The sequence below is a fragment of the Chenopodium album genome, chromosome 6 (genome assembly GCF_948465745.1).
Source record: "Chenopodium album chromosome 6, dcCheAlbu1.1, whole genome shotgun sequence".
Classification (NCBI taxonomy): domain Eukaryota; kingdom Viridiplantae; phylum Streptophyta; class Magnoliopsida; order Caryophyllales; family Amaranthaceae; genus Chenopodium; species Chenopodium album.
In genome coordinates this window covers 46,448,259-46,466,960 of record NC_137839.1, presented here as the reverse complement: position 1 = coordinate 46,466,960, position 18,702 = coordinate 46,448,259, and the positions used below count along the sequence as shown (strand labels likewise).

At 33.3% G+C, this 18,702-nt stretch overlaps 1 protein-coding gene across 2 annotated transcripts; it reads left to right on the top strand.

Moving 5' to 3' along the window:
- Nucleotides 1–560: 560 nt before the first annotated feature.
- Nucleotides 561–14,809, top strand: LOC145636051 (mitochondrial import inner membrane translocase subunit TIM44-2-like). Of its 2 annotated transcripts, none has more exons than XM_081687490.1 (14): nt 561–809; nt 896–1,002; nt 2,788–2,871; nt 3,228–3,303; nt 5,404–5,448; nt 5,543–5,959; nt 6,042–6,110; nt 8,916–8,980; nt 9,979–10,047; nt 10,131–10,203; nt 10,400–10,504; nt 11,818–11,889; nt 11,985–12,047; nt 14,403–14,809. In XM_081687490.1, exons 1-14 carry the CDS (start codon nt 732–734, stop codon nt 14,532–14,534), a joined length of 1,455 nt encoding a protein of 484 aa, XP_081543616.1. In that variant the 5' UTR covers nt 561–731; the 3' UTR covers nt 14,535–14,809. The 2 variants fall into 2 exon arrangements, with proteins under 2 accessions (XP_081543616.1, XP_081543615.1); XM_081687489.1 differs by having other exon boundaries at nt 572–809; nt 890–1,002.
- Nucleotides 14,810–18,702: the final 3,893 nt, after the last annotated feature.

Here is an 18,702-nt window from a genome sequence, read left to right as displayed (position 1 = left end):
CAACCGATAACCCCTCCCCACCCTCGAAATCGGCGAACCCAGCCACGAAATCGGCGACGCCTATGCACGAAATCGGCCACAAACGGCCGAAATCGGCCGGTTTAGGGTATTTAGCCCTAACATCGGCCATTTTCAGCCATTTGTGGCCATTTTTGGCCAACGGTGGTGGTGGTTTGATGTGCGTCGGTGGTGTTCGTGTGGTGGTGGGTGTGGTGGGGGTGCTGCTGGGTTGTTCTGAATTTTTTTTTTATTTTTTTTTTACATTTTTCTTTATTTTTTTTAATTTTTTTTACATTTTTTTTTATTTTTCTCAACCTATTATATATTGACACGTGTGCAAAAAAAAAAAAAAATCACAAAGGTTTACCTGCTTTACCGGTTGCAAGTCATTTGGGTGCAATAGAAATTAATACCCCTAAAGTTAGGAGTGATAGATAATAAACGAAAGTTGAGATTATTTTCGGCGGACAAAACAAAGTTCAGATTAATGAGAGTAATTTTTCCATTAATTTATTTCATTTAATTTGTTTTCATTAAATCGGACAGACCCTACGTGCTATTTTCATTTCATTTCATTTCTTTTTCTTTTTCCAATTGATGTTGTTTTTCTTAATAGAGGGAGCACACAAGAGCCGAACAGCGGTTCCATTCATTCATTGAGTCCGCTGTTCGCCGCACCCACATTCACTTCTCCCAAACTCTGACCGGCGATTTCTTCTTGCCCCATAAAAATGGCTAGCAGAAAACTTGCTCGTGATTTCTTCTTCTCCAAGCAACGTCTTTTCCTCCCCTTTTTACCCCATCAACAGGTTCTTTTTCTCCCCTCTTTTCTTTCAATTATTTATTTATTTATTTATTTTTAATGGGTGTTGTTTATCTTAATTCATAGTTCCAGCAATCGAATTCCAAGCTTAGGTTGATTTCTGGAAATGGGTATTCGTTTAATCGTCAATTTAGTGTGTTTAATGAGTTTTCCAACAAGATTAAAGGTGAAGCTTCAAGGTAATTTCACCAACTTATGCTTTTTTTGTGATTAATTGTCATTTCTATGTGTTTTTTTTACTTCCAAATTGAGTATAATTCCTTTATTTTGGAGTAAGTAATTCAATTTCTGCTTTTCTTGTGAATAATTTTATGAATGTGTTGATGTTTCTTCCTTTTAATAAAACGAGGATTGAGAAATTGACCGTCATTCATTTAAGAACTACTTCCTCCGTTCTTTTATACTTGACCCGCTTTGACTTTTACACTATTTATCACCGCTCTTTTGACCGTCTTTTGTGAATATTTAAGGACAAACATATTCATGTGAGATCTTTTTGAATTCGTCTCAATAAGTATTAAGTACTATCATAATATATAACTTTTTAAAATTTTTTACTTATTGAGAATTAAAGTTATTGATCGTTTAAGTTTTGCATTGGCAAGCGTGATAAAAGAAACACGTCAAGTAAAAAACAGAGGAAGTATATTATATAGATAAATAAATAAAGGAAAGGATGAGAAAATATTATTCACCAATGCTGAATGCTGATAATATGATTAAGAAAAGAATTTAAGAATGTTAAGAGTATTAGTAATTCATTGACAAACATAGCGAATTATTAGAATCCAAAGGTTTCATAGTTATTTTGTGAATTGGAAAAGTAAGAAAGTAAAAGTGTGTTTGGATAAATAAAGGGGAAGGAAAAAAAGGGGAGGGAAAGGGAGGGGAAGGAAAAATGGTGAGTTTTCCTTCCAAATCTCTCCCTTGTTGGAGGGATAAATTTCTTGCAATTTAATCCCTTCATTTCTCTCCCCTCCAATTCCCTTCCTTCCTTCCTCATTTGTTATCCAGATGTCCTTCCTTTCCCTTCATTTCCTTCAATCCAAACACACCGTAAAACTCTTTTTGGGGTAATTCCAGAGAAGTTTGAAATTGATTTCTAGGGTAATTACTAGCTAAAAGCTAAAATATGAGAGAAGAAAAATATGAAATATTGGGCATCTACTTACAAGGGGTTGAAGGCGGTTTTTTTTTTTGTTTTTTTGTTTTTAAAGATTAAAAATAAAGCAATTGGGGTATAGAATGGGGCCATGCAGAATTTGAGGCCCTGTGTGGAAGATTTAAGAGAGATTATTTTATAAAAGTGAATGCTTTTAATGTATACAAAAATTAAAAATGTGTCCTTTCTAATTCTATCTTGGGGTTTTTTAGCTGTTAAATTGATCCGGTTATCGGGTTGCTTCGTTCATGTACATAGATTCTTATGCTGAGGGAAGGGACCAATTCCACCACTTAGGGACGCAAGTACTTTATTTGCAGGGTTTGTTATCAAGGCATTAGTTAGATATTGTTGATACTCTTATCTTGCAAGGCCATGTAAGTTTCGGGTAGAGGGTTAAACTAAGTTAGCCTATTCATGTAATCCTTTCCCTCGTAAATTATTTGATTATGATAAAATCAAGGGTTGTATTTTTTCCCCTTTTAATCTCTTTTTTGTCTTGATATGAATTTGAATAATGTTTTATATGAATTTTACTTTATTTATTTTCATTTGGCTTTGCATGAAGTACCAATATTGAATTCAGTAGTAGACAGTGCGAATGTAAACACTTAGGCAATTTACTTCTTGGGAATCTGATTCCATTAGCCATCTTGCTCATAAATTATAATTTTATTCCCTTCATTCTGTTGATCTTTTTAATCAATTGGTGTGACTCTAGTAGCTAATCATGGTTGTTTTCTTTGGGCTTGGGTGTATCCATTTTATATATGTATTTGATATTTTTTTAACTGCATGATAGTAATAAGGAATTCCAACAATCAGTTAAGCAGCTGAAAGAGAAAGCAGATGAGTTAAAAGGAGTAAAAGAAGATCTTAAAATCAGGTAATTTGTTCAATTACTCCTTGGTGTAATGGTTGCCTTTTGGTTTATGTTTGGCAAGGTGTTTCTTTGATAGTGTGTTTGGATGAAGCATTTCAAAGGAAAGGGAAGAGACGGTGAGATTTGTCTTCTCTAGTTTGGTTATGTTAACCAAATCCTTTTTATGCTGAAAAGAGTTGGAAGAAACGTTAGCACACTCTTTTCCTTTTTTCTCGTGGCATTCTTCTCCTGCCATTTCTTTTCCTTTCTGTTTGCTAACTAAACACATTATAATTCTTATCATATTTTTCAGCTGAAACAGATGGCTTCCATTTAGTGATGGCAGATGTGTGTCCTGACATGATGAATGTTTTATGCAGAGTGAAACAGACAACTGAGCAGCTACATAAGCGTGTTGATGGTGTGTGGACAGAAGCTGAAGAGACTGCAAAGAAGGTTTGTTCCTGAATTAAGTTTAATATCTAGTCTTATAAGGCCAGGGTTGCTTTCTGAACTCATTTTAACAAAAGCAGTCACAATGTGTTGGCTGATTTTTACGCACAAGAATGTTCTTGTTTCCTTAATATGCTTGCTGTCTTCATAGATTTAGAGCTTCTTTTCTTCATCTTACTCATTCTTACTTTTTTAGAAGTTTGAGTAAAGATTTTAATAAGAAAACTAGATTAGTCCCGTGCGATGCACGATTTTAACAAATAAAATTGTACTACGTAGTGTTGAACTCGCATATACACTCGCAGCGCATATACACTCGCAGCGCATATAATCTACAAATAATCTTCTCGAGTGAGGCGTTACATAATTAATTAATATATTATTGTACTTAAAATAGTACTCCGTATTAAGTTTGTAATGCATGACAAAATCACACATCAATCGGATAATTAATGTTAATTTTACTTTAATATTTCCACATTTTTGCCTTTGATAAAATCATAAGTCTATGTTGTTAAGTGATATATTACTAATGATACAATCAACCGTACTCTTTCAAAAATAATAAAAATAAATATAAAAATAAATAAAAAACAAACTCTTTCAATATAATTGACCTGTAGTGGCCAAGTTAAAATTAAATGAAACAACATCCGAAGTATCAAATACAGAGAAATACTACAAAGTTAAATTTATCAATCTTTGAAAGAAAAAAAAAGTATCATCAACAACATGTTCAATAGTATGTCAAAATATTGAGGTGGATGATTTCTAAAAAAAAAAACACACACACAGCAATATGATTAATCATTATTTAAAAGCAAATGTAACCTATCATTAATATGAATTCGAAGTAGAAAAACAAATATCCGTTAATATCCCTACCTTTTATGAAAATAGTAGTCAATTTATTTAATTACTTGTAATTTAAATTATTGATTTATGTAAAATATATAGTAACTTTGGATAAATACAAAAACAACTATACCAATTCAAATCCCATTATTTTAGGAAATAATAGTTTACTGCTGTAACTTTAAATGATATTTTTTTTTTTTTTTTTTTTATTATTATTTTTTTTTCTAAAATAAGCCATACAATTGGGCGGGAAATTTTTTCACAATAAGTCGACACGTGTACAGGTTTGGGGGAAAGATGACGTCAGCGGTTGCTACTTTAGTTTATTTATAGATTGTTATTCAAGGACTAGGTCTTTGCTGTTAGATCTGTTTAAACACGATTCCTTATCCTTTCTCAAGTTTCCTGTTGAGGCTGAAACATTACATTGGTCCATAAAATAAAAAAGATTTGCCACATTGGTAAAATAAAAAAAATTCAGCAACTAGTTGGAATGTAGGAAAAGAGTGGCGTCAACTGATACATCTTGGTTGGAGTTAGTGTGTCTACTGTTGTTTCCTTTTTACTCTTTATCAACCTTTTCTTGTATGTATCAACTCTTTTTCAAATTCAATATTATATTATAATATCCTATTAATTAATTTTTAATGGATTTAATGTTTTGGTAGTATAGCAATTATTTTTGTGATCTCAAGGAGCTTATGTTACGATAATTATTAGAAATATCATTGAAAGAGGGTATATATCGAAAATTACAGTATACAGGCTGCTATGATTAATTTTTAGGTGTATTTATTGTGGCTTCTGTCTTTATGTACCAAAATGTCGCCAGATTTTTGTTTATCAATTCGGAATTCCCTCCTATTTGTAGACACCCATTTGGTGATTCAGCTGCTCTCTTATATAATCAAATCTAAACTTATTTTGCTACACTGCATTGCATTTTTCATGTCCATTTTAGGCCAACCATGCGTAGTCTCCTTTTTGGTCTTTGTTTACATGAGAGGGCTTCAAAGCTTTACCATCCAATTCCATTTTTGTTGACCTTAGTCATCATTCATGACTAATTTTCTAAGCATCTATCTTCTCTCCTTTGCGTCAATTCCTATCTATTCAATTGTGGTTTGTGGTGTATTTAAATTGTGAACCTGTAACTTTTCTTTGCTTAAACCCCTATTCAAATAAAAAAAAATGTTTGGAAGAAATGTTGTACTTTCTTATCAAACATATATTTACTTCCTGCAGGTTTCTGCAAATATGAAAGAAAAGATATCATCTGCAAAAGAGGAGGTCTGCTTAGTATCTTTATGCATTTGGAATTTTCTTCTGTATATAAATCCATCAATTTCAAGTATGTTTATGTCTGTTGCAATTTCTTTTGTAGGTTAAAGAGACTCTGGGTTTAAAAGGCCAAGAACCTTCAGCATCTAACAATACTAAGGAAAACGAAAGTGGTAATGTTAAAGATGAGGCTAAATCCTCATCTGGTGAGCCACACCAGCAATCTGAGCCTAGCGGTACTGTAGAGACTTTATTTAGTAATTTTAGGTCAACTTTTGCTTCGTCTTCTCCCAAGTTTTCATCAGCCTTCCAGAAATTGAAGGAAGCGAAGGTAGCTGACTTAGCCAAAAAGAGTTATACCATAGTGAAGGAAGAATTGAGTGGAAAACCAAAAAGAAGGAAAAGAATGCAGTATTCTTCTTCATCATCAACAGGAGAAACAAGTGACAGAACTGAAGTTGTTGTGGTACTAGTAAAGCAATCCCCATGGAGCAAAAAGTGGGAGTCACTAAAAGAAAAGGTGAGTTTGCTGCTATATTAGTGTTATTTTTTCCTGCAATTGTTGTTGTACATTACCTTATATGGATTCTTGTTTGACCTAGATGCGAGGCAATCCAATGTTTAAACGCGTCACTAGGATAAGTGAGCCTGTGGTTACAAAGAGCCAAGAGGTATGCTTTAACAATAACTGTTTATCGCAGTTGATTAAACCTAAATAGTTGAGCAGTTTTTGTTCCCCCTTTTAAGATGTAATGATCATCTTGTGACTTGGGTTATTTCATATTGCAAGACATCTACTACCTCCGTTAACATTTACTTGCCACTTTGGAATATTTTATGTCTCTCAAATAATACCCCAAAGTTGCAAGTAAATGTTAACGGAGGTAGTATTTATTTTTAAAAAAGTCCTACTTGGGCTAATAGAGTGATACTCCTTAGATGAGAGATACTTCCTTTTAATTGTTCTTTATGGTTGATTAATGCAAATGTATTCTATTAATTGTCTCTTATTGATTAAATTCCATTCGTTTATTACAGTTTTTAAAATTTGAAACATTTAGGAATACATAGTGATGTAAGGTAGTTGTGAAGGTTCATTTTGGAGCTAGTAGCTATTTTGGGTACGAATTAGGGTTCTATAAGAATTCAGTTATTTGCATTCTTAAATCTTGCAGCTCTATTGAGCCATGTGGTGCTCCCACTTAAAATCTAGAGCTAGGGGTTATCAGGGTTTACATTAGAGCTTCTCGTCTTACTGAGTATTGGATTATCTGCCACTTTTTACCCTATGAGGTATATTGCTTGATTGATATTTATATTTAGTCGAATCATATTTAAGTGGACATTTTAGTTTATTTATTATTCTTGCTGTATCAAGCTATCAATCTATTACTGTATTATCTTAGTCTTGTTTTCTGTATGTAAATTTTAAATTAGGGTAATCACATCTATTACCCAAAAAATAAAGAAAAGGGCATAACTTAATAAATTCATCATTGCACTTCACTGCATCCAAAGTATATATTGGTTATGTCTCTAGCTGGTGATTGGTTCAATTTTTTGTGCATAATATGAAGGTTTATCTCTGTATGTCTTATATCTCAAATATTAAACCCTAAACTAGCAAGTGTTTTGGTTTATGTTCTAGGTTATTATTTTTTGATATATTTTCTTTGTTGAGAATGTATTGATGTCGTAACTTCAAAAGTTTGGGGTAAAAATAGGTTACATTAATCTAAGTTTTTTCAAGAATTGAGTGGGGTAAAATGATAATATTGCCCTCTTATTATTAGCAAAAATGTGTTGAGAGGTTTAACTACATGCAAAAGTCTTTTGAAAAGATATATTTATAGAACTTTATATTATATCCAATTTTTAAAAATTATACTTCCTCCATTCTATTAATATTGCAACAAGGATGAAATTACGCATCCCAAACACATTTTATATGCTAAATATCTATAATTGTGTAAGAGGAAAAATTATAAAAAGTTGATATTGTGAAAGTATTTTATTAGACGAAATCAACAAGATCCCATATGATTATATTTTGCTTAACGTATGAATCATATTATATGGTCAAACAAGAGTGATGAATAGTGCAAAAAGTTCATTGTTGCAATATTAATAGACCGGAGGAAGTATATTGATTTTATATCGGATTAGTGGTTAAGGTATTGCTTATCAATTTCAAAGGTCACAGGTTATGTTTTTTGTAGCGACAATGTTTATTAATTTGATTGAGGGGTTGACTTGGGAATAAACTTTTTGCATGAAAGGAGAGTACCACATGGCACATGGACTTTTTGAAGAACACTTTTAACATATTAGTTTTTTTTTTTTTTTTTTTTTTTTTTTTTTTTTTTTTTTTTTTTTTTTGTCAATCAAGAAGTATAATATATGTTGAAAACTTCTCATGGTATGACAATGCTAAGTTATTTTTATAGTGATGATTTTGGCTTTAATTGGCATAGAGCCATAGAAAGTTTCTAATGAAAATTTTCTGTTTGATATCATATGTGGCTTAAATGGAGAGCATTTGGTCATTATGTGATCTTAGTGTGTGTTTTAGGTTAAAGTAAAATTGTATAGGACTGATCAAATTAACATTGTTATGCATGTCATGGCAAATAGGCATTCATGAAGGTCCATATGAAGAAGATGAGTATATTGAGATGGATGTGTGGGAGCACTTTGGAAAGGATTAGGAATGTAGATATTCATTGGAAGGTTGGAATTTCATATGTTATGGACAACATAATGCAGAATCGTCTAAGTTGAGGTGGGCATGTCAGACATTGACTGGAGTATTAGAGGATGCATTGGTAAGATAGGTGGAGGGTTGAAATAATGGGGGATTTTAAAATGAGTTTAGGGTTGCAGAATATGACTTAAATAGAGCATTTATCACTAGATAGAAGTGAATGGAGGAGGATGATCTTTGTGAATTACCATATTAGATTGATTATAATTTATAAGTTCACAACCATGGGTGTTAAAACTCAATCACAATGTATCTTTTTAGCCGAGTTGTATAGGCTCTCAAATCTACCACACTAATTTTTGTATAGATGGAGTTTATAGCCGATTCAACTGTTAAATTATGGTCTCGGCTGATATTTGACACTACTACTCCGTTACCTAGTTTTTTAGACGATTATTCTACTTTTCTGAACTCATTGTACTAGAATTTTGTTATGATTATCATTATGTTTATGTTGTTAGTGGTTCTTGAGTTATGATTTTAAAGTACTGGTTGACATTCTGGAAAAGACTCGCAACAATCGTAGTCCTGTTTGCGAGCATCATCTGCATACTGAGATATGTGACCATTGCCACATTTTCAAACCATGCATGCAACCGATCCCATCTTTTGATAATTGTTTTTTATTTTTATTTTTTTTATTCTTTATGTATTTTTATTTTAAATGCATGCCTGAATTTTGATCTGATTGTATATTTTCATATCTATGTAGTTGGCTGAAGATCTACAGGAAAGATGGGAAACTAGTGATAGTCCTGTTGTACATAAAATTCAAGAGTAAGTTCAGCTACACATTGTGTTAGCTTTGCATTTATGTGCTGATGAAGTGGTTAAATTAGTTATCTGAATCTGATGTTTCACTGCATACTCTTAAGATTTGATAAAATTCATGTGGTATCTCAATGTTTTGAAGTAGCATCATATATCTACGAGGTTTGGTAAAAAAAATGTATTAGGTGTAATTGATGATTAACGAACGTGAACTCTGTCAACCTTATAGATCCAAATCTGTTATTAACACAGTACTAACCCATCTTCCATGTTAACTCTTCATATCTATTTTAAGCATGTGACTACTTCAGACCTAGGAACGGAGTAAGTATTAACAAATAAAAAGAAATAAATAAAACAAATCAATTAATCCCAAAATTTTTATGTTAAAATTTTAACTGTTTATTATGATTTACAAATTAATATATTCTATCAAACCCACTTAGAATTCAGATTATGTCTAATGTAAATAATTGTGATGGTTAATCGTTGGTGTTGTTATTACTGTTGGGAGTGTTGGGACTCTCCCTCTTCTCTAAACGTTCAGAAAAATTTGATGGTCGTATTCTTGCACAGAAACTCCATATCTAGAGTCTCTATGGTCGAATTTGACCGTCCTAACTCACCTTCTGGCAGTGGTAGCTCATTCTCATTAGAGCAGTTAATTGAATAAGAAAATTAGGCAAATTAATGCTTTCAAAATCAAAATTCGTGCTTCTTTTTTCACATGAGTCTGTTGAAGAAATACGCCCCTGATTAAAATGCTGAAGCTAATTAGCAGATTTTGAGCAAATGGGTAAATAGATTAACATTGGTTAGGTATCAAGGACAACCAATACATTTCCTTTAAAAAAAAAAAAATATATCACCAAACCTCATAGGTATACGGTGCACTTTTTAAAACATAGGGGTACCCTGTGAAAATTGGTAAATCTAAATTGGTACATGATGAAATATGCATATATAAAATTACATTAATGATTTCCTTTTTTTTTTCTTGTCAGTATTAATGACAGAGTTTTTGGAGAAAATGATTCTGGATTGTCGTTCAAGGAAATTCGACGTCGTGATCCGTATGTATTTGTTAGTACTAATCATTAGTTCTTTCTTTTGCTTCTGTAATATCACCTTTCAAAATTTATCGCTTTGCTGCCAGATTGTTTTCTTTACCCGACTTTGTAGCTGAGGTTCAGGAAGTAATCAAGCCAGTTCTGAATGCTTACATCAAGGTAAAGGTTGAAAAGTTCTTGAGAGAAAAAAAAAAAGAGTTGATTTTTTTTTTTTTTTTTTTTTTTTTTTTTTTTTTTTTTTTTTTTTTTTTGGGGGGGGGGGGGGGGGTGGGGGGGCTGCAATTTTTTTGTTCATTTGCCACTTTGTTACGTTTCTATTTAAGTGTTTATTTATCTTTAAAATTGCTATTCCCAGGGGGACTTTAAAGTCTTGGAGAAATACTGTAGCTCTGAAGTAGTGGAGCGGTGTAAAGCAGAGCATAAAGTCTTTCAAAGCCAGGATATCTTCTTTGATAATAAGGTCAGGTGCTGCAACTTAGTCACATATTGATGTAGGTCTCAATCAGGCACATAGTGTCATAAGTTTCATTCTGAAGCTCCATCGAATGAAATAATCTTTATAGAGTTAACATAGACTGCTGAGACTTTCTTATTTTGAAATCATTATTTTATGATTCCAATTTATTTTGAAATCTTTGCATAGAAAAATCAGGCACACTGGGTAGGGATTAGGGAAAGAAATGTCCAATGCAACCTTACTAAGCCTTGTTGAAAATGTTGGATACAAATTTGTTTTTATTGGACATGTACATTTTTTATATGGATAGTTGGACTTATACATCATTTTACAGTTAATGGCTATATAGATTAATTTTAAATGTTATAAGCTGTTATTTTGTACTTCCTCTGTTTCTATTTTTTTTTTTTTTATTACTTGCAACACACATTTTAGGTACACAATTTTAGGAGGTGATTAGTGAAGGTAAGTGAGAGATTTTATCAAAATAATTTTAACACAAGGATGAGATAAGGGTTATGCAATGTGTACTAATTATTTTGAAAAATATGTCCGAAAGACCTCAAAGTGCGTGCCATAAGGTTGTTTTGCAAGTAAATAAAAATGATGGAAGTAATTTATTGTGATGTGGTTAAATATATTGCAATAAAAAAAAGTCATTTAGGAATCTTGAAATCTCTTATTTCCTTAACCCATTAGGTCAACTCAAACTCGAAATGTTTGGGTCATGAACCAGCATTTTAAAAAACAAGCGTGAACTTTTCTAACTCCAATTCGACCCGGTCAACCAGTTGACTGGTGACATCTCGTGCAAAGCAAACAGTCTCATCCAAGATAATGTGCTACCTCAAATTTTAAAAAATAACGTAAAATTTGCACTAGATTTGGGATAATAGGTTATTTCAATTTATTATCACCAGGTCAAGGAATGGCTCTTAGTAGTGCTTTTAACCTATTACTACTGGTTCTGGAAGTTCTATCTTTCTGAAACTATTGACTATGAAAAACAATTTGGTCACACTTTACTGTTATGGTGAAGCTGATTTTTTACCATCATGGTCCAAAATGCAAAAGTGTTGCAAGCTGGATACTAGCATACCTTGCTTCAATGTCTGTTTCTTTATGATTTAGGAACAACAGCGATCAACTTAGTTTGTATTAAAATGCATTTTGGTGTTAATAAATTTGTAGAAATCAAATCTTTTGTATTTTTTCTTGATATCTGTAATTCTTAATTTTTTTTTATTCTGTTGTTTTATATATATTTTTTATTATCTATGTTATAAACTTCCCTGACACATGTTTCTATAAAGCAGATTTTGCATGTGTCTGAGGTGGATGTAAGAGAGACTAAAATGATGGGTTCTAGTCCCATTATTATTCTTTCAGTGAGTAGTTTCAAGACTTTTATTTAATTCTTTCAACCATATTTCAAAGCTGCAAGTTTTGAAACTGACATATGTTGCCGATGTATTTCAATCAGTTCCAAACACAGCAAGTGTATTGTGTACGCAATAGACAAGGTTCAATAAAGGAAGGAAGTCAGGTAATTTTGGAATATTTTTTTTTCTGTTGTTTTTCTGTTATTATGTTTGGATCTTTTTAGAAGCTGCTGGGTGAAAATAGCTTTCATAGCTACTTGAATTTTAAGCTTGCGGTGCTAGCAAAGAAGCTGAAAGCTTAGGGTTTGTTTGGTATCATTTGATGTTTTTAGTTTTTATAAAACACAAAACTGATTTAGTTTTATTTTTTCAAAACAAAATTAAAAACTACTTGTAATTTCGTACTTCAAAGCATCTCTTACCGCCCCGCCCTCCCCACCCCCCCTCCCCCGGCCCACAAAAAAAAAAAAAAAAAAAAAAAAAAAGAGCTTTCGGCAGACTCTTAATCATTTCATGACAACATCATCATCATCTCTATCGAGTATCAACCCACCCATGCGAGACTAATTAGACCATTCACTCATCCATCTTGCTGTCAACTTTAGAAAATAAAGAGTATAATCAAATTTATTCACAATTTCAATAGGCATTTACAAATTCGAATAATCACCTTGGAAACATGTGATGCACAGCTTCAGAAACTTTAATCCCATTTTTTTTTTTTTTGTAAAAAAAAATACCAATCTTTTATTATTATTTGTAATTTGATTTTACAAATCGAAAGAAGCAGATTCCGTATTGTGGTTGCGTTTATTTGCTGTTGACTAACCTTCTGGTAAGAAATTTTACAGTAATTTTCTGATTAGTCTCGCATGGCTGATGTACGGAGAACATAGATGGAAAATAGGGGGTTTTGCTTAGTCTTGTTTTACAAAACGACAGAACAACAAAAAGGAGTTTCTAATTTTCCGATGTGATTTTGAATAAACTGGAGGAAACTTGTTTTTTAAAATGAAATTGCCAAACGCGTTTTGTTTTTTATTGGGAAAAATAAAACGAAAAACTGAAAACCAAATCAGTGCCAAACGGACCCTTATAATTTAGTTTTTTGTTTTTCAAATGTTTCACTGTCTCTACTATGGAATTTTGAATATATACTATTCATTATATCAACTTCTAATCCTTATCACCTTTTCCTTTGGTTGCATGCAATTTAAGAAGACAGCCTCTGAAGAAAGCTGTTTTACTTGATGAACTTGAAACTGTACTAGATCAGTAGGTCATTTGATAATTTGAGGGCTATTAATAGGGCTGTACAGAGTGCGGTTTAGACCGCACCAAACCGCAAACCAAACCGCAATTTTGCGGTTTGGTGCGGTTTGCGGTTTGAAATTTGCGGTGCGGTTTTTAAAAATGACCAAACCGCGGTTTGCGGTTTGGTGCGGTTTCAAAAAATATTGAGACCAAACCGCACCGCAAACCGCACTTTATGCAGTTTGCGATTTTTATACTATATTTTCATTAAAATTATATAAAAGAACTAAATTATATGAGCTAATATTTAACTATTAGTTGATTAAAGATTAATTAAAAGAGTTTAATATTTGAATTATGAGCTAATAATTATAAAATAAAATAAAAGTATTGTTTTTAAAAGAAAAATTACAATTTTAATAAAATACGGTTAAACCGCAAACCGCACCGCACCGCACCAAACCGCATTTTGCGGTGCGGTTTTTTAAAAAGTGTGGTTTGGTGCGGTTTGAAAAAATTACAAACCGCACTTTTGCGGTTTGGTGCGGTTTATGATTCAAACCGCACCGCGAACACCCCTAGCTATTAATGCAGGTTTATATTTTCAGCTGGTGATATTTGATGGATAGTGTAGTCTCAATATATTTTCTAAAAAAGTGTTGTCTTCATTGGTTTAAGATTAAATTCAACTATAAAGGGGGCTAATATTAAAAGGATTAAATTATGAAATTGGATATATTCTGCAAATGATGCCTTGTATGCCCTGGAATGAACCCCAAGGAGCCTTACTATATAATTGCATTGAGAGGGTAGAGGAGTAGTTTGCTTCTTGTTTCTGAGAAATATGAAGTGTGCAATATCATCCGTCATGTACTCACGTAGCTTACTTAATACTTGTGCTGTGTATTTTTTTTACAAGTTATAGGTGTACAGTTTACATGAAATTCATTTTATGTTTTGGTCTCAAGACTATCTTATTACATCCTACCTTACTATAAATGGAAATAAACAACTCACTGCTTTGAAATATTAATTTTAAAATCTTCAGAAAAGCCCAAAACTGGGAACTTGGTGTAGTCAGCTCAGCCTTTTTTTTTTTTTTTTTTTTTTGAAACAGTAGTCAGCTCAGCCTTTCCTTTTTTTTTTTTTTTTTTTTTTTTTTTTTTTTTTTTTTTTCTGAACAAGCCTTGAAATATAATTGGAAACTGCGGAACTTGAGAACAAAGAGCGATGTGAGCTTACTTTGCTTGGTTCTGTTGAAGCAGGACACTATCCACAGTGTATATTACTTGTGGGCTATGCAACAAATGGAGCCAGAAGAAATCAATGAGGATGCTATTTACTCGATGTGGAGGCTAAGGGAGATGCAACAAGTTGGTGTCGCGGCTCTTATATAGGGTGCACCTTATACATAATTCTCTTCTTTTACTTGATGGACGTGTTGTATCACTTCTCGGGGATTTTAACTTCTACAGGGAAGTTCTTTTTGAGTAGGCATATTCACATTATTTTTTAGGCAATCCTCCTATTCATTAAGGGAAATGAGAAAAAACAACTGTAAGGAAATTGTTTAGCTGTGAATCCTGCACAATGCAATTTTGTGGAAGTTAATATTTTAATAAAATAAATATTTCTTAAAAAAAAAAAAAAACAAAAACAAAAAAAATACAAGGTTGTATTTTGCTTTCATGGAGTTTTTTTAGTTTACCAAGTTACTAACTTTATTTTGTTGCTCCCTTCTTTTATACATCATAGAGCATCAATTTCAAAAGAAAATTGTATTATTATTAATTTATGAAAATTTAATACTCTGTTTTTTTTTTTTGATAGTTTTACCATCATTAAGACTAGAATAGACTCGATCTACAGTAACTTATTGTAGACCAAACCTTCTAGTATACCATACGAATGTGATTATATCATACAAAATGTGATTATATTACTATAAAAGTGATTATATCATGTTGAAACTGTTATGTAAATGTATCACTCAAAAAGTGAATTTATCATTATAAAAAGTATCAAATAGTAATAATCATAAAGATAAATTATATAATCTCATTAAATTATTTACTACTACCTCCCATCCAAATTACTCGCAACTTTAGAATATTTTATATCTCACAAATAATACTCCAAAGTTGCGAGTTATTTGGACCGGAGGTAATATGAGATTATATAATTTAAAATATGACTCACAAAAAGGTAATTATATCATCTAAAAATGTGATTATATCATCTAAAATGTGATTATATTATTTGAAAGTGTCAAATTTTAGGTCTACAATAATTTATTGTAGATCGGGTCCATCAAGAGACTCTGACATTTTGTAATATTTGCATTCGCTTTTTATGAAGTGCCAATACTTCCTTTTTCAGATTTTTTTTTTGTATTCTTACAGTTCACATTCTCTGACCATCTTTAGTTAGTTCATAATGAAAATAAGTGGAACATGTTGAATTCATTTTAATTTTTTTGGTATACTTTTGTTATATCAGCATTATAATTTTTTACAGAAGTAATTAAAAAGTAAATTCAATTTTTTTTTCTTTTTTTTGACAAAAATCGCTAACAAAACAAACTAAACAACGACTACTAATTAAAAGCCCAACAAAGGAAACGGTGATCACGAGCACGGACAACCAACCAATGCGTAGGAACAACCCGTTTCCGAGGTACCTTTCATAGTTGATAAGCGGAAAAACGAAGTAGGATCTCCTGAAACAACCATATAGGAAATACCCGTAGACTCAGGATGTTGAAAAAGGGAAACCAACTGACCACAATCCGTGTCGATTAGGAGACGAAAGCATTCCCGTCGAACCGCCATTCGAAGAGCCCACACACTTGCCTGGAGTTCAGCCTGAAAGGCAGTGCCAACACGACAAGCCCGCGTCCCACCGCCAAGGACCTGATCCGAAGAGACTTTGCGAAGAACCCAACCGGCACCTGCGTTGCTATCATGAGTCCCCCCCCCCCCCCACAAAAACAAGCGCGCCGGCTCTTGCCTCGGATTAGGAGAACACCTATCTAAAGATAAAAGATGACGTTGAAAATCCTGAGCTTGAATTGCCCGTGTAGTCCATCACTGAGAAAGATGAAAGATCAAAGAAGGAGACCACACAGATTGCCTGAAAATACAGTTATTCCGCACTGTCCAAATAGCCTAAAGTAAGGAAACAAAAGATATCAGACCAACAAGGTCCTTAGACCTCCTAAAAGAAGAAACTACAGCCACAATCCAATCTGAAAAGGAAGTGGAAGTTGCCAATGTACTATGTAGAGATAAAAAAGTCGAAGGGACGGATACAGGGACAATCCCTAAACAGATGAGAGGTCGTCTCGGAGTTGGTACGTCAGAAGATACAGAGCGGAACGACCAGGAGTCCCTTGGATAGCAAAGTTGCCAGCACATGCAATGTGTCGTGAAGGATTTTCTAGTAAAAAAGCATAAACCGGGGAAGAAGAGGAAGACCCTAGAAGCCGATTTAGTAGAAAAGCGACCATCCTTAGAGAATTTCCAATAGACAAAATTGTTCATAGCTCGATGTGGTCTCTCAAATGCTAAAATACGCTGAACCGACTGACTCTCTCTCAAAGAGTTGATGGATGTTAAATGTGTCCCATTTGCCAGAAAACGGATTAATAATAGAAGAAACATGAGTCCGCACTTCCGACTTAGACAAAGAAGCTTTAATAATCAAACCTCCAGGAACCCAATCATCTTCACGGATCCTAAATTCAAATTGTTGCTATCTGTAGGCGTCGCTCGAAGTGCGCCTACATTAAAGCATGTGGTGAATATGCTTGGCACTCATAGGAAGTGGGAATTGACATTACGATTAGGGACAAGGAAAGTAAGGAGCCGCCAACAAGGTTTTAAGGAACTTGTAAACCGTTCACGGATCAATTAAGGCAACCACGATTAAGGGACAACGAAAGATAACAACGATTGACCCGTGAAGGTTACACCCCATTCATAATCCATGAGATTACTTACTCCATATGATTCGGAACCACAAAAGGAGGATCGGGGATGATGGTACGAAGTGAGTCATGGAGTCACATTCGCCGGTATTGGCCTCTACTCGATTCTTATAGTGAAAATTGATTCCTACGATCTCAAAGGCATGCAAACAAAATATTCAATTTGCTCCAAACTATTATTAAGCTAAATTGGTTGAACATTAATGCAACACATAATTCTAAAATATTTGTGATCACTTGAATTAATAACAAAATTAAAAAGGAACCTAAACCGGTTGTCCAAATTATCTTATTAGGCATGATTTTCAATTACATATTCCCTTTAAACATGCAATATGGTGATCATAAAAATATTATTAAATAAGCATTAATATTAGAAGCAATTTAACAATAAATCCAACAATATAAAATCGTTAGAAAAATAATATAAATAAAAGGGACATAATTCTTCCTTTGATTCTGTTTGCTTGCTACTATAAAATAATAAATGAGTTAGTAACTTCAAGGAAAAATAATAAAGCAATAATTAAATTAAAATAAATTAAATAGAGTTGATTTGGGGCCAAACCCTCAAAAACTTCGATTCCGGGTTCCGGTCTATTCCGGTCCCGGTCCGGTTTTGGATCGGTGCACAACCCTACTGGTGGATACATATAATTAGGGCTGTGCACTGGTCCAAAACCGGACCGGACCGGGATCGGAACCCGAAATCGAAGTTTTTTGGGGATCGGGACCGGACCGTAATCAACCGGTCCAGATCTGATTATTCCGGTCCAGTCCGATTTTGGATCGGAATAGATCGGTTACATTTTTTTATTTATTTTTCTTTTTCATTTTAGTATCTTAATATATACATGCATTTTTAACGTCTTGTTTTTGTTTGTGTGTTTTCCTATTTTACACCTAAATTTATAAATTATAAGTTTTGTACCTAAATTTTTTAGAAATTTAAAAATTTCACCCAACAAATTACGAAAACACACTTTTCGGTTCAGACCGGAAAACCGGAATCCCCAATTTGTGAGGACCAAAGACCGGACCGAAATCAATTGGTTCGGGCCGGTCCAATTCCGGTCGGTTTTCCGGTCCAGGTCCATTTATGCACACCCCTATCTGACACCAACGTATCAGTGACAAATGAGTTTGGTAGTTTCCTATGCTTGAAGGAATCCAGCGGATGACGTTTCGCTGAAACACTTTCCATGCCTGAGGAAAGTCGACTGATGAGCTTGGTAGCTTTCTAAGCCTGAAGAAACCTACCGGATGATGCTTTCCATGCCTGAGGAAAGTCGACATATGATATTGGCGTTTTTCTATGCTTGAAGAAATCCACCGAATAATACTTTCCACGCCTGAGGAAAGCCGACATAATAATTTGGCGGTTTTCTAAACTTGAAGAAAAATCCACCGATAATGCTTTCCATGCTTGAGGAAAGCCGACTTGGCGGTTTTCTATACTTGATGAAAAATCCACCGATAATTCTTTCCATGCTTGAGGAAAGCCGACTTGGCGATTTTCTATACTAGAATAAAAATCCACCGATAATGTTTTCCATGCTTGAGGAAAACCGATAACT